Below are 22430 nucleotides of genomic sequence, written 5' to 3' on the forward strand. Positions count from 1 at the left end.
GTAATAAAAGAAATATTAGATGTGATTTCTGTAATTTCCTCATCTGTATGACATCTGTGCAATAGTGGCACAGTAAATCACTGACTTCATATTTTACCTGCATCTACATGTATGGATCTGTTATCACCTTGAGTTAATCCCTGCATAAATGTAGAGGGATCCAGTTCCATATTTCCTATGGCCTAGATCCATATTTTCCATGATAGTGTCTTCATGAAACACAGGTTCGGTGACTTTATGATTTATTCAGTGATTTTAGATTGGGAATAATACATTGTCAATTGCTCTGAATCATACATAAGCACTAGAAAGACACAGTTAAATAAAAAATACTTGTGTGGATGCTTGAGAATCTATGCAAAGCATCTATATTTTTGGCTTGTGATTATTCCATGAAGTACAGAATGCAATGTTTGTCAGTTTCATTTGTAACCGTGGATTTACAGATTCATTTGGATCTGTGGGTGAGAATTCATGCCACAGATCCATAATTCCATCTGTTGGTTTTGCATTACTGTATATTAGCGCCAATATTTAATAAATCTATGATTTTTATCTCTACCCAGGTTTGACCATGTTTCATGACCAGGTAAAAATCATCCTTGATTATCTGTATCCCAAATCTAAGTTCTTTGTACTATGGTGATGCCAAAAATCCTCATATCTGTGATTATGATGGCTGGCTCAAGGCTAGTATCTGTATTTTTGTAGTGGCTGCAGCTGGATCTCATGCACAAATCAAGCAGATACCTGAAGATTTTTGCCTTGAATTCAAACTTTTGTGGGATCAGAAATGGTTGAATCTAGCCGAACAATGCTCACAGCATGCAGATAAATGTGTTCCATGATATAACAATCATTTCATATAGATCCATTAAAACAAATTTTGATCTGCAGAGGATATGACCTCAAATCATGTTTTTGCATCATAAATGGTTGAATATGTGACTGTAATAGATCATTTCATGTAAGCAAATATGTACTCTGATTTGACAATAGTTTGAAGCACAAGTGACAAGGCTCAAATAATCGTACACATTATGTGAAGACCTATCTTTCTAGAAAAGGCTTTAATGTTGGGAAAGGTAGAAGGAAAGGAAAGAAGAGGATGACCAGCAGAAAGGTGATGGGCTCAGTTACAGTGGTGATGAGTGCACTTTTGAAAGACCTGAAAGACCAAGTTAGGGACAGATCATTATGGAGAAAATCTAGCTATGTAGTTGCTAAGAATCAACACTGACTTGCTGGCACATAATCAATCAATCAATCAAAAATGATAAAGATCCCATACAACAGTTGCATGAAATCAAGAGGATACAACCTTGGATTCAAATTTTTGCACTGGGGAGGGGGGGAAATATCAGACCTGTGATTGCAATGTGCCATGGCATGTAGACAAATGTGTTTTGTGATTTGTTGTTGGCTGGATAAAACTATACAAATCAAGAATATTTGTGTCTTAATCCCCCCCCCCGCCTTTTTTTCCATTATGACAGAGCCAAAATGGTAAGATCTGTAATTGTTAGAGTGTACTCAGTGCTGACAGACATTGTCTGTTATTTGATGGTTTCATATGGATACCATGTAAAAGTCATGAAGTCAGGATGATACATACTTGATCTCAAGGCTCTAACTTTCATCCTTTTCCACTGAAAAATGAAATATTTTAAACTGAAAGGATGTGGTGACTATATACCTTAATGCATCTCATTTTTATTTCTGAAACAGACTGCCTCTAAGTCAATTGGTTTCTATCGTTGCCAATATCTTAACAGGAACTTCCAGAATGTGTAACAAAAAAGTGAGAATATGACTCACGTTTCATTAAGCAAAACTCAATCCTGGACGCTATGGGCAACTAGGTACTCTCATGCATGAAGAAATCAGGGTGTGACAGGAGCATATGCAACCTTCCTTGAATGACAAGTGCCGTGGTCTCAGAATGCCCATGCCCTAATTTTAGACCTAAAGCATTTCCGTCTGTGCAGGGGCACTGGAAGTAGAAGAAAAGGAGGAGCCTCTGCAGGGCACGAAGTTAACCATCCACAGGCGGGCAACGTGCGCGATCGCTCCCCTTCCTGCCTCAGCCGGACCCCAGCGTTTTGTCCTGTTTTTCCTTTCCCTCCCTCTCAGACTCGGTTTGCTGGTCTCGTCCCTTCTTCTGCCCCTCCTTTTCCTTCTTCCGGAAAGACAAAGGCGGACCCAGTCTTTCGGTATAGCGTTTTAAGCTGTAAAGGAGCGAAGCGAAAGCCCAGGCGGAATCACGAAGGTAGGGCAGTGGAGGAAGTGGGTAGAGGCTGGCACTACCTTGCCCTGTGGATCTTTACTCACTTTCGGAGCAATGATAAGATTTCCTCTTTCCTTCTGACTTCCCTGGCATACATCGTCGTTAGCACGTCGAAAGGAAACGGGAAAGTCACTTTCCTGAGCTCGCAGGTCCGGCTTTAGTTAAGCCGGTTTCTTCCTCTAAGATGCGGGTTTGGTTGGGCTGCTCCAGGCGCGGCCGCTTCTTCGGCTCCAGAATGAGGAGACAGAGATAGCGGTTAGTGGTCGTCGTGTTTCCTGCTTTTAGTTCTGTCTAGTAAAACTTTTATTTTCGTTCCCGGAGGCAGGGCCTCTGAAATCAGTGCACTGAAGCGGCCCATCCAGGCACTTTTTCTCCCACCCCGTGTCACAAAAGCGACACGACCGTGTCTTACTCCAGCGATGACGAACAGATAGCCTGTGTTCCTCCAGAGGTGTTAGGGTGGCAGCGTCCGTCAGCCTCAGCGAGTGTCATTGGACGAGGATGATGAGAATTGAACGCAACAGCGCCTGAGAATCGTTGGCTCTTTGACCCTAAGGCTTGGGGGAGTGGGTTCCTATTGGAGTGTGTGCTGTTTTGAGAAGAGAAAGGTTAAACCTGATAATGAATTTCGTGAAGGAAAAAAGAATTGGTCTGTATTTGCACTATTCAGCCTCAGCTCCACCCTTTGCAGTTATCATAAATGCATTAGGGAGTAGATTCTGTTTCTTCGGGGTGGGAGAATGTCCTTTTATGCATCTCAGATTAGTGCAATTCATGGCATAAATTCATCACAAAGTTTTCCCTTGCATTTTTTCTAATGGCATGTGCAGACTAATAGGCTACCCAAATAAGTGACTTCACATTTTGTTTGCTTTATACATGGCACTGGATTATTAGTCTCTATCTTGATTTTCCTTAGAGTTAGAAGTTCTGACTAGGAGATTAAACTGGAGGGGTACCTAGTGCCTTCTGGATGTCTTGGATTACAATTCCTGGAAACCCCAAATCAAGATGAGCCAATGCTCATCTGCCTGGAATTGTAGTGCAAAATATTCAGAAGGTCTTTCTTTTCCCCCAAAAAGTTAAGTGCAGTCCATGATCACCAAAACTTTACTCAACCTTGTACTATTAGAGTAGCTGCTGTAGACTGGAAACCTTTTCACTGTTGTTTTGTTGACTCAGAAGGGAAGTCTTTAAGGAATGTTTCTGCCCTGCTGCTCTGAGTAGCATCTAGTTGCTGGATGGCACTGCCTTTTTAATTTCTCACCATGCCTCTTGTTGTCATAATGTGCTTGTGTATGGTTAGCCAAACCTTGGTTTATTGAATTAACCCAGTTGAACAATGCACTGAACCTCTTACTAGCTGGGCTTATATGATACCTCAGCTGCAAACTAGCTAGCCACATTTAAGCCTTATATGTTCTGCACACCCGCTGTATGAGTTGTTACGGGGAACTTGGTTCATTTCTAACTTGGCTGGGGGTGATAATTCTCGTGCTTCTAGAAGCCTGGGAAAGGAATCTCTGGGAAATCTCTGAGAAATTCTATTAGCAGATGCCTCCTACTTTTTGGAGAATTACTACTCATTCATGACCCATTTGGGGCCCACCAACAGCTTTGTGCCCAAAGTCTATCAGAACTGCCCTTTAATGCTAGACTTATCAGGCAGCAATTCAATTAGTGCTTTAACTCTTACTGGCTTAGTGCAAAGCTTAAATTGAGCATGAAACTGAGCAAACTCAGGGAGGTAGTGAAGGACAGGAAGGCCTGGTGCAATATGGTTCATGGGGTCACAAAGAGTCGGACACGACTTAACGACTGAACAGCAACAACAACAAAAGCTTAAATGGTGAAACTGAGGAGTGGTATGAAAAGGAAATTGGGTAAAAGTGAAACAGAGTTACATTGAAGTGGCAGGATAACCTCTCATTTTCTCTATTGCCTCCTAATGGAGCATGGAGGAGTCTGAGACTGAGCACGTGTTGCTATATAAGGAAAGGAATGGAAATTCTTAAATAATGACACTCCCTTTTTAAAATTTAAAAATAATACTTAACTTGAATTGTGGCAGAATGAGGTCTGAGAGGGCACAAGAAGGAACGTAGAAACATATGTTCAAATCCTGTAGCCGGATACACTCCATTCTTTCTGCAGCATTATGATTAATGGATGTGTTTTCTCCAAGTGGAGAATTCATGCGGAAGTGGCAGAATAGCAAAACTTGGGGAATCAAGGAGTCACTTGGTTTATTACTACATGATGTGCATGCAGACTCAGGATAACACACTTTAGCAGGAGAAGGATCAGCAGTGGAGACACAGTATAATTTTCTGTGGACTCGAGGATACGTGGAGACCACTTGAACTTCCTCGTGATCTTGGGCTATCAGGTGAGCCATACCTGCTGAACTCTATTCTGAACAACCAGTGAAGGTGTTATCTTGCACTGAACTGAGGAAAAATTGAATGCCATTGTGGAATTCAACACAGGACCCAAAAGCAAAATAATCAAGGCTTCACTGCAGTGTTTATTAGACAGTATGTACTGGAGGGGATCCCATCAAGGGATAGTGGGAGACACCCCTGCAGAAAAAAAGAGGTGTTCTGATATTTATACATTTCAGGAAAGAGGAAGGGCAAAGGATGCATATATACATTTTTTATCTATCTATCTATCTATCTATCTATCTATCTATCTATCTATCTATCTATCTATCTATCTATCATATTTATATAGCTGCGCATCTCACACAAGGTAACTCTGGGTGTCGTGCAACAATTAAAAAGAATAAATACATAAAAACAATTACAAATAAAAAAACTGTAAAAACACACAAAATAGGAGAGGATAAAATTAATAAGGGAGTCATTTCAAAATCTCCCTGGTCCCCTGGGAGCCCCAGGCCTGATCACATAGCCAAGTCTTGAGGGACTTGTGGAATGTTCTGAATGCCCTCATGGGGGCACATATAACATCGCTGTTACATGAGCTGCATTGGTTGCCGGTTTGCTTCTGGGTCCAATTCAAGGTGTTATTACCTTTAAAGCCCTTCGTGGCATAGGACCAGGCTATCTGAGGAGCCATCTCGCCCCTGTTATTATCAGCCCACCCCACTCAGTCCAGCAGAAGGGGCATGTTGTGGACCCCACCAGCCAAGGAATTTCAGTTGGTGGGATCTAAGAAGAGGGCCTTTTCTGCAGTGGCCCCAGCTCTGTGGAACAGCCTACCTCCTGAGATGCAGTGTGCCCCCACTCTCATGGCCTTCAGGAAAAGCGTGAAATCCTGGCTATGCCAGAAGGCCTGGCGGCCGGATGGGGGCTTGCATCAATGGAAGTGGCTTGTGGGGTAATTGATTTTGCCCCCCCCCCCCGTCATCTTGAATGTTTTTAGTATTTATGTATAGGGTTTGTTTTACAGTCTGACTTTTGATTGATTAATTAATTTTAATTATTTATGTGGTATTACTTTTAAGTAGCCGCCCAGAGTCCCCTATTGTGGGGGAGATGGGCGGGGAAGAAATCCAATAAATAAATAAAATAAAATAAAATAAATAAATTGTTTTTGGTTTTAAGTGTGAGCTGCCCAGAGTCACCTGTTGGGGGAGATGGGCAGCATACAGATTTAATAAATAAATAAATGTTAAGAGGGATGGAGCTAATCTCACTTCTGGGGCGAAGCATTGAAAATATGTTGATGCAGACATACATAAGTAAGTAATAGATCTCATAAGTAACAGATCTCAAGTTACCTTCTGCCCCTCTGTTATCTGCTATCTACAAGGAAAACAACAGCCTCACTGAGAAGAAGAAACAAATCAGTTCAAGGTGTCAAATGCCAGGAAGAACACCTCCTCCTTCAAGACAGACACCTTGGTTGCTATGGGGATGTGTATGATAAAGTATTTACAACCAGCCTAGTTCTCATCAGATGTGATAAATTCTTTACAACCAGCCTAGTTCACACCAGCTTCAAGGGTGCTGCACATTCTTTTATGTTTCAATTTTATTAAGGCACTCCCATTCATCTGAAGCCTTTAAAAACTTACTTTCTTCACCCAAAGATGTATTTTCCTCATTTTTTTTTTTTAATCTGCGCTCAGTCATTGCTGACCCTGCAGTGACTGCTTGGACGAGTCCTTGCAGTTTTCAAGGCAATTGTTTCAGAAGTGGTTTGCCAGAGCTTCCTTCCTAGGGCAGAGCCCAGCTGGCGAGCGCAGGAGGCGGGGTTTCCGTTGCTTCGCTGGACCCTAGCGCCTTGCACCCAAGGATTTAGTGAGTGAAAACAGAAAAGCAAGCTTCTTATCTCCATCTCCACACACACATTCAGAGGAATTCTTAAAAAGAGCTTATGGCTTCTGGTTACTGCTTGTTTTCTTAATTACTACTAATTGCACCAAAGGACTGTCATTTGGCTCCTCCTTAGCTCTCATGCTTTTCCCAGCGGCTGTTCTGCCTCATCACAATATAGTTAAACATTTAGTAATTGCACTTTTTGGTTTTTATTTTCTCCAAGAATACAAGATGAGTTTTGCATATGTTCCAATAGCAAAACAAGGTAAAATATATTAAACAAAATCAGTAAGAACTGTGTTAGTCAACTCAAAGGCCTATCTTTCTGAACCAATATTCCGTGTCTCTCAGAGGCTTTCTTTATCCCATTTTTATTAAGTATTTTGTTCTTTGATGACTATAAACTGAAGGCAGGCATCTCCCCTTCTGACTGGGTTCACACATCACTCTGAATAATGGCTTGTTTAATTAAGTCAACAATGATCTGAGTTCACAGAGTATGCTGAGCCATAAGCCATGCTTTATAAAATGTAAGTTCACCTGATGTACTAAGCCAAAACCACATTATGGCTTAATGTGACATGTAAATTCAGTCTCTGATTTCATATCTCTGTTTTATTACTAGACTTACATGCTGCTTCAGTCATAGTAAGTAGATTACAGACTTACAGCCAGTAACAAGTTTAAAATAGTATACAACATTGTCAACATAAATTTTCCTAACCTGATGGTCAACATCTGGTGCGAGTCCTCTCTTCCAGATCTTAAATGATGGGAGGAGGCAGTCTAATAGATATGTTATATAGAAAGTCATTCAGATTTTATAAACTATTGCTAGTATTGATACAATTCTGATTTGTGAACTAAGAATAGAGGCTTTCCCACCCCAGTTTTTAGTATCATCTAATGATCCACAATTTCTAGTCAAGCAACACTTTTATTAGGAGCAATTGCTTTTTTGTTTTTTTGGTTTTAAATCAAGAATCTTAATAAAGGTTCTGTCTGATCATAGAATTTGGATTTTCTTCTTAAGATCAACACTTTTTTTTGTTTTGTAATTACAACAAAACAATTGCTTTAATTGTGGTCATAGGTAATATATAGAACTTGCATTTAGTCTGTGAAAAAAAACTCAGGAACTTCTTGACTTGTTTTGAACAGTTGGTAGTTTTGTAGTTTCTTACACTGCTGCTAGAGGCATGTTGAAATACTATGTGAGTTTTGGATCTCTACTAGTTAAGGTGTGCATTTGAAAATATGAAAATATGCTTTTGAGAAGCATGAGTTAATTGAAATTCAAGCACAACTCCACCTTGTGCACACTTATTAAGCTCCTACAGAACATTCATATCAGATGGGTTAGGATCAGTTCATCAAAACCTTCTAAAGAAGGATGCAGAATTAATTAGCATTGAATCAACTTTCATACATAATGTACATCTTGTGCTACTTCCTTATCTTACAGCGGTGGTCTTTTATTGTTGGTATTATACTATGGAGACTAAGCTTAGCTGAATTATGATTAATAACTCAAAACAATTTTAGTGACTATGAGATCTGATGCCTAGAAATTTTTAATTCACAATGCAATCTTCAACTCTTCCGATATTTATATAAAGAAACTAGGAATTCAGTGCCTTTCACCAAGGGAACAACATGCCTGTGGAAAATGATCATAGATCTACCAGCAGTATTCCCACTGATCCAAGAGCCCAGTCTAAGATGCCTTCAGATCAGATGCCTTGGTGAGACCAAACTGAAACTCTCATGGTTAAATCCTCCATTAATTTCATTTGAGAAGGATTTGCAAAATTCTAGGGAAATTCTTCTTCATATAAATTAATGCTGGCTTCTCAACTCCATCCCTTTTCAGAAAGGAATGTTACTAAGTAATTTCTTCAAAAATAAGGTCAGGTGACAATTCAAGGAAAGAAAAAATGGCCACTTAAGACCCAAATTGAATATATTGGTTTGGCTTCAAAGTCTTCCCCCTGGAGAACAAGTTAAAGTAATCCAAATGAGTAGTGATCAAAGCATGAGTTACTGTTGCCAAAGCATTCTGCTAAGCCATGATATTTGACTTTTCTTTGGCTATTTCATTGTCTTAGTTGTTGTGCCACTATGGTTTGAAAATCAATGTGCAAATCTATGTGTACAGTTTTAAAAAATGGGAAAATCATAATGTAGCATGATCCACTCTTGTGGTGGGTAGAAGTCAGTGGGGTATACACTTGGGAAAAATCCAGTGCTTCTTATAATGTGGAAAACGAATTGACATTTTGTTTGTAATTTATAGAGTAAGAGCAACAGTTGAATAATAGGACTGTGCACACTTGAAAATGATTTGGAAGAAGTGAGTTGGAACTTGCACAAGCACAGAATTAAAGCAGCTGCATATTTTTTTTCAGAAGCTTTAAAAAAGTGGCTGCTTTAAGGAGTAGCAGAGCAATGCTGTGTTTGTACAAGTTCAGATGTACTTTGTCCCAATAATTTTTTTAAGAGAGCTCAGTACTCTTAAATAAGATAAGGAACCATTCAACTAGAATCAGCCTTCATTACCAAAGCACTTGTCAAATATGGCACTTGCTTTTTTTTGCTAATGGTTCTTGGGAGCAAAACAGATCAGGTAAAACAAGTAATGGGGGGAAAATGTGGTCATCTTGTAAAATTACTATTTTATTTTTTTCAGAAAGAGTTGAACACATAATCAAGAAAAATGCAATGTGAGTAAAATTTATCAACTTTTACATTTTATTGATTGATTGATTGATTGTGAATCATCTATGTATGTGACCTTCACATTTTTCTGTCTTTTTTTGTCCTTAGCATATGCTACTATAGAGCTCTGGAAAAATCTGTGCAGTATGTACTGCTTAGGATATCATTAAAATCAACAAAATCTCCCTAGTTAAGTCTCCTTAGTTAGGCTATGAATTGTTAACCTCTTCTATGTCAGTGTCACAACATGCAAAATCATGCAGTGTCCATGATTTGGACATAATCCTGAACTAATTGAATAGATTACATGTACCCATCTGCTTCTCACCTGCTATCATTTTCAACTAACCAATAAAAACCAGGAAATGCAATTTCATTTACAGTTTGAAGATATAGTCTATATACTACTAAAACTGTCATTGTGTTTTTCTGTTTGTCTGTTTGTACCCACAAGTTACTGTCAAGTTGCTTTAACATGAAGCTGTGCAAAGGCCCTCCTAGCCACGACAGCCACCTGCTCTTCAAGCAGGAGTTGCAAATCTAGGAGGACCAGCACATTGCACACCAGGTCTATCTGGGGCAGTACCACCCCATCCAGCATCAAACATGATATAGTCTAGAACTGTTGTTGTTGTTTAGTCGTTAAGTCGTGTCCGACTCTTCGTGACCCCATGAACCATATTGCGCCAGGCCTTCCTGTCCTTCACTGCCTCCCTGAGTTTGCTCAGTTTCATGCTCAAGTCTAGAACTGGCAGGACCCAAAACCCAAAGCCACTCAGTCTTCCCAGGGTTCAGTTGAAGCCTGTTGGACCCTATCCAGACCCTTATAGCCCCCAGGAATCAGGATAAGGCATTCACAGCATCACTTAATTTGCCATGGGCAGAGACATATAGTTGGGTATCATTAGCATACTGATGATACCCCACCCCGTGGTGATGGATGAGCTCACCCAGTGGCCTCATGTAGATATTAAATAGGAGAGGGGAGTGCACCAAACCCTGAAGCATCCCACAAAGTAGGGGCCAAGGGCAGGACCTCTCCTTCCCAATTATCACCAACTGGAATTGACTCCGGAGAAAGGAGGCAAACCAGCACAGCACCATGCCACCCACCCCCAGTCCCTGTGCCAATCCAGAAGGATACCATGGTTGATGATATCAAAAGCCATCAAGAGGTCAAGAAGGGCAAGGTTGGATACCTAACCTCCATCCTGCCCATGCCAGAGATCATCCAAAAATGCGACCAATGTTGTTTCTGTATCATACCTGGGTCTGAATTTTGACTGAAAAGGATCCAGATAATCTGCTTCATCCAAGGCCCTCTGAAGCTATTGCACATCCTGTCAACCACCTTTCCCAAAAAAGGGAGGTTAGATATTGGACAAAAATTGTCCAATATGGTGGATCCAGTGATGGCTTCTTGAGAAGGGGGCATACCAAGGCCTCTTTAAGAGATAAAGGAACAACCCCTCTCTCAAAGCATAATTAACCACCTCTAGAGCCCATTCACAACAACACCCCCGGGCCCCTTTCACAAGCCAAGAGGGGCATAGATCTAGAGAGCAGGTGGCTGAGCTTACAGTTTGATGGACCTTGTCCACTTCCTCAGGTCTAACAGGTTCAAACTGTTCCCAGATACTGGGCAAGATTCCACTCCAGGTATCTCCCTGAACCTGCAACAAGACCAGCATGAGATGGAGTCAAGGAACTCAAGCAGGGAGGTTGCTTTGCAGTAGGGAGGCTGGTACAACAGCAACAATCCCAATTGATCCTAGAGCCCAACTTAATGAAGAGAGTCTCACATCTGGGGACCTGTGGGGCAGTGCTCCTAAAAGCTGTAAGGGATTCCTGGATGACAATCACCATACTCCCACCCCTGCCCTGGAGTCTTGGCTGATTCCACACCCCAAACCTACTGGGCAGATCTCAGAAATGGCTACCCCCTTTCTGGACCCAGCCAGGTCTTGATAATATATGTCAAGTCAGTATTACACTACATCAGACGGTTCTGTAGAGAATATTCAGTTAGATATTATTTTAGTGTATGTACTACAGTAACTGCAGTTTTTTTCATTTTTATTATTTATGATTTTTTGCCCATGTAGAAAAATGGAAAACATACATATTTATTAAAAATGACTTTGTCTGAATTAAACCCACTTGCTTTATCATACAGGGAGTCCTTGGGTTAAGAATGCCTAGGTTACAGACAATCCATAGTTAGGAATGGAGCCGATTGGAGCAAAATTCGAGTTAAATACACAATGATTTGAGTTAAATACACAATGGTTTATTACACAGTACTCCTTATACAGTATTATACAATAATACTGTTCTGGCATACATACAAAATCGACTTAAGGACAGACTTTGGGAGCGGAACTTGTTCTTAAACTGGGGACTACCTGTATTAGGAAAAATAAGTAAGAAAAATAAAATCTAAGGTTAAATTAGGCTGGCCAGCAAATGACATTAAGCATTCCATCCATCCATCCATCCATCCATCCATCCATCCATCCATCCATCCATCCATCCATTAGCTTAAATACCTTCCTGTTCTTCTAGCAAATCAACCACCACCTGCAGAAGCACCTCCAGGATACCAAGGCCCAGGTTATCCAGGCCCAGGTTATCCAGCTGTCCAGGTCCAAGCTGGAATTCCTCAGTATGTATCTGGATTTCCTCAATATATGCCTCCATCAACTTTTCCAGGTAGGTTGTTGAGGCATTGGTAGGCTTCCTGGTTCAAAAACTTCCCATTAGGCTTTTGTTTTACAGTTGCCTTGTCTCATTCACAAATTTGGCAAGAAGTTTGGGTTCTTGAACACTGAGGTTTTTGAGCGTGGAAATGAGAGTGGTTTGCCGCTCTGAAGCCTCTTGCTTTCATCACTGCCTTTATTTTTTTAATTAAAAAAAAAAACTTCAAAATTATATGACCAAAAATTGGTCATATTGCGGCTGAATTCAGAAATGGGGGTCTGGAGGACTATGTGAGGCTCACAGGCCACCCACCTCTAGGCTAAGATTACAATGTTCTTAATAAGGCAGAAAAACCCAACATTAAAGCCAAATCTAGACTCTTTCTAGGTTTTCGGCGTTTCAGGAGATATTAAGGCTGTAGGTTAGATTGGGATGTTCAAAACACTTCCTGGAAGGAGGCAAAGGCAAACTGCTTTCCATTATTATCAAGAAAACTAATATAAGTGTCGATGAAATCAGTCAGAGTCAAGCTTGACTAGCAAGAGATTTCTTTACCTCTCTCCCCTCAGTTCAATCCTGCCCCACCATAACTCCATGTTAAAAGCAGGGTTTCTGCTTCTTTCTAAGAACAGAACACATGCAACCTCAGAGAGGTCCTGCCTTTTCTTATATTGGTGAAATTACATTTTATGACATTTTATCTAGTTGTTCTTTCAGAGAACTCAAAGCAGTCTTAATGGTATTACATCATCTGTGAACATCAGGCAGACTGAAAATTGACAACTTGCTGAAGCTTGCTAGCCAAAAATAGAATCCACCGTGTTTGCGTGGATGCAGCAGAGCTGGGCTTTGAATTTAGACATCTCAGACTCAAGTAAATTACCAATTCCTCCCCCCCCCAAAAAAAATTAATAGTACATAAAAGCACTGATTTCTTAAAACATTCCAGGAAAGAATGTATTGAAATAGCTTGCAGGGCAGAACAGGAGCAGGCAAAGTAATGTGATTAGAATATTAATATCTGTTTATTTCTTAGGGTTTTGGGGGAGAGAGGCTTCTTTTAACACACTGGGGGTCAGGAGGATTAAGGTGCGGATGGGGTTCTGAAATCAAAATGGTTTTGAAAACATTATTATTATTAGCAGACACAGTTCTTTTCTATGCAAGAATGTTTTATGCCCTTGCATCATGTCATATCTGTTATAAGGAATAAGATTATATTTCTTATCTGACAGACCAATGCAGATTTTTTTTTTCACTGAAGTCTTGCAAACCCTTATCAAATCCTTGGTTAATGTTCAGTTATTCTTCTCATTTTAGAAAAGACTTTGCTCATGATCTCTTTGTTCTTTTGAAATTTGGCAGTTCAACCTAATGCAGGTTCAGTGGCTCATACAGTAGCTTATGGAGCTTTCCCCGTTTCCAGTGCACCTGCTGCAGCTTTACCTGTGGTTTGGATGCCAACCCCACCAACTCCTCCCAAATGCCCGCCTGGATTAGAATATTTAAGTCAGGTATCTCTTTCTTTTTTCCATGTATCTTTTACCTGATCAATATAGTAGTTGCATGAGATTCTAATTCTGCTTTCCCCTACTTAATAACCCCCAGTTATGCTGGACTATATCTTCCTTAGTCCCTGGCCAGCATAGCTGGAGAGTCTTATCTGGGGAAAGCTCCTTTTGTGGATGCCCAGGGATGTTACTCAGTAGCATCTACTCTTAGCTTGTTAGTGGTTTCATAAATTGCCATATGCTAAAGAAGCAACTAACATTTCGGCTTAAAAGGTGCTTCTTTGACAAAGTCTGAGACTTTCAATATCATCAATCTTTATTACAGTCATTAACTAGGACAGATCTAGACATTTCCAAGAAGCCCATATAATGAAGTATTTATTTCTCTTCCATCCATATAGTCTTAGTGGATTGACATGATTCCAATGAAGAGTGATTAAATAGAAGAATGTCTGTTTCATAGTGAATTAAACAGATTTATTATCAATTATATTAATAATAAATTATTTATTTGTTTATATGTATTTATTATTGATTAAATTATTCTTCTATGTAAAAGTACAATATTTTGCATGTTGGGCTATTTTGTGTGTGTTTGAAGAATAAGGGAACTCACAATGGCTTTCCTTAAGAAAAATGCTATTACAGTTTGCATTATGCCACTGGCACCTGAATATGAAATCTATTCAATACAGAGAACAAAAAATAGAAAGCCATCTTTTCATATACATTATGATAAAACTGTGACTTCTGAAAATGGAATAATTATATCCATTTCATTTTTAATATTGTATTTGTTCTTTTTTACCATTACAACAGATTGATCAGTTGTCAGTTGAACAGCAGATTGAGCTTATGGAAAGTATGTATTCTATTAGCTTTTGGGAAACATTACTGGGTGTTTGGAGATTTTTAAACATGTATTTCCATTTCATAAATTTTAGATGCTGTTATATAAGTTGAAATATTAAACATGTGTTTAGTATTGATAAAATTACAAGTAAATTCCACAATACATTGCTCATTTTCAGCCTTATAAATGAGCTACAAGATTTGTTGTTTACATCTGACATTAATGTACCTATATATTTCTTACACATAACTTTTTCTACTGGAACATGATTAATATAATATGAACAGCATGCAATCCCCCCTGCCCTACCCAGCAGTGTTCACAATGGGTTTTGCGGGGGAGGTTAAAAAGGTAATAAACTACATTTCAGCAATCATTAAAAAAAAAAAATAGACGCTTGCAAGGAAATGTAAATTGTAGCCTTAAGAATAAAATTAAAAAGTCCAGTCATCTTCAATCACTACCAAAAGCCATTTGGGAGAGTCTGGAGTAGCCACTTGTAAAACTACATTCAGTTAAATAGATAAATTTGCTTCAAGTGGAAGAATATTCTAAAGTGACAACATAATGACCATAAAGGTGGGATTGTACTCTAACAATATCTGGAAGTCCAGTTTCCTGCTATAAAGGAAACAAGGCTGCCAGATATTGTTGGACTAAAACCTTTAGCCATCTTTGATCTTGGCTAAAATCCAATCTCTGCTTTAGCACTTCATGCCATAAATGTTAGCAGATATAAGAGAGTGCAGAGGACTATTTAGAAAGAGAAGGTCTCAGAGGAAAAGGTGCTCTAGATATATAATTTAATCAAGAGTAACCATGAGATGATTTCAGCTTTTATATTATTTCCATGGGTTGTTTGGAGAATTCCAAGGGAAAGAAATGAAAATAATATTTTCTTCACAGAAATCTCTGGTTTATTTGACTGTCTTTCATGAACAAAAATAGCTCTCCCTTTTGAGGATAAGCCTGTTTGGCTCCAATTTACTATTTTATATAGGTAGAAGATGACTGCAGAAGAAATCAATATAGGACAATAAAACATCACCACATCACTTAAATGAGTCATTTAATTTAGTGAAGAAAATTGACACAATATTGCAAGTTTCACCCTGAGTGAAAACAGTATCTAGAGTGAAAATGACAGCCAGTCACAAACTCTCATTTATCACAAAATAAACTAGGAAGGTTATGGCCCACCAATTCTTCTCATTCTTCAAAAGATGCATTTATCACCCAATCTTACCTTTGTCTTTTTTTTTTCCTAGGGTACATTTTCAAAGAAAGTATGGACTGTTACCACCTAGCATTTTTATTTTCTAAGAATGCTTTTAGGGTATGTGTGTTCCTAGAGGTCTTATTGTAAAGAAAGTTGATGCTAGGGGCTTCAGGATGCCAGCTTCCTGTTTACTGATTTTTAATTAAAATTACTGATTTTTTTTAAAGATCCAGTAGGAAGGCTGGTGAGTATCAGGGAAGGTTTCTGTAGATATGTGGGTACTCCCACTGGCAGCACATTGTTAGAAGCTTCTCCACATTCTTTTACTTATTTCCCTGATTATGATGAAGTTACTTTCATCTTTTATTGCAGTAATTAGTCAGTCATTGGACACTTCACTGAAAATATTGTAAGCTTCTGCACAACTTTATTTCTTCACATAGTATAAGCTGTTTTCACTGACGTTCTTATCAGTGTTCTGATAAGATTTTATTGCTAAAGATTAGAATTTCAATTTGGTAGCTCATAGTATCATAGAGTTGGAAGGTATTCCAGTACAACTCTGCCTGTCCAATCTGACTTGAAAACCTCCAGTGATGGAGCACTCAGAGCTCTAGAAGGCAGGCTGTTCCATTGCTTAATAGCTTTCATGGTCAGGAAATTCCTCCTCCTTTCAAGTTTGAATTTCTTCTATAAAGCTTCCATCCATTGGTGATTTGTCCTGTTCTCAGATACTGTGGATTAGGACTCACAGCCTCTTTCTTCCCTGTGAGAGTCCTTTAAATATTAGAAGACTACTAACTCTTATCATCATCATCATCATCTTGTATGCTGCCCATCTCTCTTCTCTTCTTTAGGAACATAACCAGTTTCTTTAACCATGCTTCATACTGTTTAGCCTCCAATCTGCTCACCATCTTTGTTGCTTTTCTTTGAACTTTTATAGTTCCTCAGTGTACTTCTTGTATTGTACTAGACCCAGTACTCAAGGTGCAGTCTGACAGTAACATAGAACATATCTACTACTTCATGTTATTTTGACACTATACCATGGTTAATGCAGTCCAAATGTCATCATTGCATCATAATAATTGCTTTATTAAGGTACATGATTTATATGACATTATTAGCTTGCATAAGTTTGAAACAGCTATTGCACTTATCAATGTTCCTTTTTTTTCAGTGATAAGTGGCTATGAAACTTGTAATAGGTATGAAGTAAAAAATGCCATGGGGCAGTGGATATATTTTGCGGTGGAAGAAAATGATGACTACAATCTGAACTGTTACGGGCCTTTGAGATCATTTACCATAAAACTCTTTGACAGTAAAAACCAGCCAGTCATACAATTGTCAAGGGCTTTCCAATGCTCCATTTGCTGCTGTCCTTGTATTTGCTGTCTGCAAGAGGTAAACAACTCAACCCCCCTGCCCATTTCAACTGTTTCTGTTCAATAGTTTTTTTTTTCCCCAGAGTATCAAGAAGGCAGCCTCTTGAGGATACCTTCTAATGCAACCTCATAGAAATTAGCTTTCTATTTTTCCTCAAATGATTTTTATTACTACAGTATTTAATTGTAAGGATTCTTCTTAGAAATACTTATGTTCTATATAGGTATTTTGAGTTTCCCTATGGACCTTCTCCACCAACATGGGGAGATTGGGGGAGGGGGTGATGATACCAGAAACAGGTGACACAATAGCAATTAATGTAAGGTAACTTTCCCCAAGTCATTATCTCCCTCTGGACTCCCTCTATAAGAGCCACTGTGGTATAGCAATTAAATGCTGGACTAGATTAGGGAGACCCAGGCTCATATCCACCCTAGAGGCATCAGATACAAGCAGAAAAAAATGCTTATGACCATTAGATGGAAGCAAAGAGATTTAGAAAACTCAAACTCTCTGCTATCATATAGTGGTCATTCAGACTTTTGCAACCAAGATACGCTAGTGTACATACTTAGGTTCACTTGGTGATTTTGAGCCAGTCATCTTCTTGCTGCCTGTTACTTAATACTAACACAAGAAAAAAAAATGAAGAAAATGCAACCACATAAAATCCAAAACCAATGTATTAAAAATCCTTTTTGCCTCCTGCTGTTTGATCCACAATGCCTTGGTTTTTCTTGTGCTTTCAACCCTAACTATAGTAAAAGTCCCTCTTACACGTGACTCACCATGGGACAAAATGCTGCTCTTCATTCTAATTGTGCTGTGTGTTTTTTTTTTCTTGAAGCTTGAGGTTCAAGCACCTCTAGGGACAGTCATTGGATATATTAAACAGAAGTGGCACCCCTGCTTGCCCAAATTTGTGATCCAGAATGAGGCCAGAGAAAGCATTTTGAAACTGCATGGACCTTGTGTACCATGCCGTTTTTATGAGGATATTCATTTTGAGGTAAGCTGACACTAAAACCTCCCTCCCCACCCACCTTTCAGTGTTGGGATATATTCAGTTTGAACATTGATAAGCCTATGACTTTTCCAATTCATAACAGCAGAAGTAGGAATTGCTGCATACAGTACAGTTCTCTCCATTGTTTCCTTATTCTTCTTTGCAGCCAAAGAGCTTCACGTGTCCTATGTGAAGTCTTGAAAGAAACATGATAATAATTTAGAAGTAATACCGGGGGGACGGGGAGGGGCACAGCTTTATTGTTATTTAAATTGACTTGTGTGTCTTGCATTTCTGCCCAGGGGGCACTTGAAAGTAAACTTTTAAAAACTTTTTAAAACTTACAAAATTATCTCACACTCCAGTACTGAATCTGAAAAAAAAAATATATTTTTTAAAATGAGTACATACTGTAAGTGGAAATATCATTTTTGATCAGTGAATGAATCCATCACAATGAGTGAAGCCACACTCAAACTTTTCTGCTAGGGCACAATTTGTATAACATCACATGTAAGATTATTACATCAATTAGCTAGTAATTAATTCATACCTAGTATATTTTAATACATATTTATATTCTCCATAATATGTTCTGCAGATCCCTGGGTGCGGATGCATATACATCTTAAAATCTTCATAGCAAATGTTTTATGTATTAATAGAATTCAAATTCTAATTTCTCACTAAAGGTGACATGTCACATTGCATTTAGGACTATGGTGTGTTGATAGCATTGTGATCCTTACATGAAATAACAAACTACATCTTATATAAGAAAGATATATATAAGGTTATAAAATTCATGGCTGCATATTGAGTCAGTCTTAGCACTAGGCATTACACTTATGGTGATTTCTTTGAATAATTGTTTCTTACTTGTTTACAATCAGGTGAAATCCTTAGATGAAAGATCAACAATTGGAAAAATCTCTAAGAAATGGACAGGATTGGCAAGGGAAGCTGCCACAGATGCCAGCAACTTCATAATCCAATTCCCAGTGGATCTTGAGATTAAAATGAAAGCCCTTTTGCTTGGAGCTTGCTTCCTATTGGTAAATATCTTTGTAATACTTTACTGATGACCAAACTCATAAGAATCACAAGTTGAAACAATTGTTTGCAGAATCCATTGTGGGCTTCTTAATGTGAGGATTGTAGATCTGACCTCCAGAACTTTAAGGCACTACAGGGTGAATTGATGTGTAGCATTAGATTGCCCTTGGGAAGTTAATAAGGTGAAATTTCTATGATGCTCCAATGTATCTCATAAGGGTAAATAGAAAAGAAGGGAATAGCCTTCTTGGAGCACTACAAGCCAGCAAAGGGTTACCTAGCAAAAATCTAAACAGCTCTCACTGCAGCCTTTTGGCCTTGCTTTACTGTACTAGCTTTGTATATCTCATAATAGGATTTTCCCCTTTATAAAGTTTTGCTTCTTAATAAGGACCAGTCTGCACTGGAGTTCATCTAATTCATGCTTTGTTTTGTTTTTAATAGGATTTCATGTTTTTTGAACGTGTTGCATCAAAGCATGAGAACCAGACATAACCAGATGATGTCTACCCTTGTTCCTGACTTCAGAGAAAATTCTATACTGTTGCTTTTGTTGCTTGACCACCAGTTAGTCTATTGCTTATTGCTCATATATTGCTTATATGAGAGATTTTCATGAAAACAACAGATTGCTGAAAACTGTGGTTATGGCCACTGTGCTCTCACATATGCAGGCAACTAGGCTGTGGGCTCTTATGAGGCAGGGGGTGTTACTCTAGAATATGTGATATATAGCAAAACTCAACTGGCCATGGTGCTTCTAGAGGGACTTCAATGATATCCCCAGATGAGAGATCTTGCAGCTGAATAGGAACCATGGAGGGAATCATGTCCTTTTCTTCTGTGGCTTTATATCAGCATTTTCCACAAAGAAAGAAAAAAAGAGACTGTATTCTATATCTGAAAAAAATATAATGCAAATGTAAAAGATCATTTTGGTTTGGGGCAATTCAAGTAAAAACCTAAATAGTGATCTTACTGTAATATATATTGGCTTCAATATATGTTTGTAAGATTTAATAAAATCTTTCAGCACTTTTCTGTAGCCCGTATGGGTGAATAAAATAAACTGAATATTAATATATTAGAGTTTTATCCTGCTTTTGTGTTTTCACTAAATACTCAAAGATGTTAATAGCAACTAAAATACAAAGTGTAAAGGTTCAAGATTAAAACAATTTTTGAAAGATAATAGTTAAAGCCCATATGAAGTAGATGCATATTGGCGGTTCTTCTAAACCAACTCCTAAAAATTGTGTCTGATATGTCCCCTAGGTGGGCCTCTGAAAGCAATGGGATCTTCAGAAGGGCCTCTCTTTCACATTTTAATACCAGACAGGTAATTATATGAGAGGTCATTATATAAGAGGCAATCCTTGAGACAACTCTTCCCATTTATGACAAAAGATGCTGATCAGTAGGCAAAAATAGGAAGGAACATGAAGATGGCTTTACTTACCATCTTTTATGTCCTTTGCCCAAGCAGATTGTCATGAAGCCTGTTAACAGTTTTACTTGCATCCTTCTGATGACCAGTTCCACCACATTAATCTTTATTTATTTGGCATGTCTGTGGGAAAGATGAGTTTTTATGTTATGTTTTTTTGATGTGAACTCCTGAATTCTCCAGAGTTGTCTTTACAGCTCCTGTGATATTGGATTTCCTGAATGGTAATGCTTTGGGTTGTGGCAAAGCAAAAAGACATTCATTTTGCTACATACAAGGGGCAAATTAATTTTGAAAAAAAAAAGGGCTAATAGGGGTTTGGTGAACAGCTGTAGATTAAAAAGGGGAGGACTTAGGAGAGGTTACTTCCATTTTACCCTATCTGATTCAGCTAATTGCTGCAGTGCCAGATGTAGACTTGGTGAGGCCCTAAGCTACATAAAGCTTGGAGGCCCCTTGTTAAAAAGTTACACCAGAAGGTCTCACAAAGGTATGTACCAAAATAAGACCTTGGATCACCACAAAATAAACAAACAAACAAACAAACATATACATATGCCTGCCTTTTAATTATCTAATAGCAAGGTATTTAAAGTGAAAAATACAAATTATTTTCAAATGAATGCATTTACTGATTACGTATTTATCATTTGGCTGGCTTGATCTCTCTCATAGATTATAATATCTCTCATAGATTGCAGTACACATAAAAACTACATCAAATTCTAAAAGCAAAAAAATGAAAAAACCTTAAATTTTGTGAGGACTTGCAGATTGTGAGGCCCTAAGCTGTAGCTTGTTTAGTTTATGCCTAAATCAGGCACTGTTGCTGGTATTCTTAAGTCTCTCTTCCTCCATGAATTTATTTCTAACATCTGATCAGTGTATGAAAGGAAAAATAAGTTTAATGTAAATGCAATTTAATGCAAACTGAAACTAAAGCCTTTAAACTTTGTGTTCCCATAGAGTAGGTGGTTATGTTTCATTAACATGCATCACTGATTATAGTCTTAAGGGTAGACAATTTAACTATGTTGCACTCAGGTTTAAATTTGGAATATTACTATTCCAGAAATAAAACAATCTATCTTGGCCTGCTCCAGTTTGGTATTATCCAAATGTGTTGGGATGACAAATCCAGATGTGTTGGGAAAGCTGAGAGAGATGACATTTCAACAAATGGCTATTCTGAGGGGTGAAAAAAAAAAGTTCTCATACAGAGCATTTGTGTGCATAACCTTCCATCTATTTCTATATATTCTATCTTCTGTTATAATTTTTCCAACACTCCTACAACTTCAGTAACAATGTTTCTGTTTCACAGCTGATAACAGAGCCTGAAAAATGAACTGCCCAACACATTTCAAAAACCGTTGATCATTTTGTTTCATTTTATTTTGCTCTTTCTACATTAAGCAATCCAGTGCTGCAAAGAAAGGTTCTTATTCCATTCCCCCACTTCATCTTCACAACAACCATGGTATGAATTAGGCTAGGGCCAGCAATTTCCACTCAAGTACCCTGCAAACTTCACGGTTTATTAGGGAATTAAATGTATTTTGTATTCTTCTAACCTCTGAGTTGTCAGAGCATCAGTCAATACCTTTCTGAGTACCCATCAGGCTTTCTGGCACACCTGATGTTTTAAGTCAAAATAAATTGAATAAAATAAACAGATTTTTAATTAAGAGGGAAAAATGGGAAGAGACTATGCTACAATAATGCACCTGAAATTGATTGAATTTCAGGCTATACTTCATTGCTTGTTTCAAGATCCACCATCAACAGAAAAGGCACTGGGGGAGGCTAGACCCAACAGGATGGAGCAAATGCACAACAGTTGTTTTGTCATTAAGCCTTGGCAAAGGGCTCCAAGCCCGTGGACTTTGGCATACTGATTTTACAAAGATGAGTGGGATGGGCTTGGTCCTGTGACGTACGCAGGAGGCCTC

General features: G+C 38.5%; 1 protein-coding gene across 3 annotated transcripts; it reads left to right on the forward strand.

Moving 5' to 3' along the window:
* The first annotated feature begins 2035 nt into the window (after positions 1 to 2035).
* Positions 2036 to 20118, forward strand: LOC103048889 (phospholipid scramblase 1-like). 3 transcript variants are annotated; one of them, XM_007420794.4, is made up of 9 exons: positions 2036 to 2269; positions 9266 to 9299; positions 11860 to 12006; positions 13360 to 13508; positions 14325 to 14367; positions 16761 to 16987; positions 17817 to 17978; positions 18869 to 19030; positions 19476 to 20118. In XM_007420794.4, the coding sequence occupies exons 2-9, from the start codon at positions 9293 to 9295 to the stop codon at positions 19524 to 19526; spliced, it is 948 nt and encodes a 315-aa protein (XP_007420856.1). In that variant the 5' UTR covers positions 2036 to 2269; positions 9266 to 9292; the 3' UTR covers positions 19527 to 20118. The 3 variants fall into 3 exon arrangements, with proteins under 3 accessions (XP_007420856.1, XP_007420858.1, XP_025023317.1); XM_025167549.2 differs by lacking the exon at positions 2036 to 2269 and adding an exon at positions 2409 to 2542; XM_007420796.4 differs by lacking the exon at positions 11860 to 12006 and having other exon boundaries at positions 2037 to 2269.
* The last annotated feature ends 2312 nt before the right edge of the window (positions 20119 to 22430 follow it).

The sequence above is a fragment of the Python bivittatus genome, unplaced genomic scaffold, assembly GCF_059951505.1.
Source record: "Python bivittatus isolate LINGU-HERP-01145 unplaced genomic scaffold, Pbiv_v1 ctg000980_np1212, whole genome shotgun sequence".
Taxonomy (NCBI): domain Eukaryota; kingdom Metazoa; phylum Chordata; class Lepidosauria; order Squamata; family Pythonidae; genus Python; species Python bivittatus.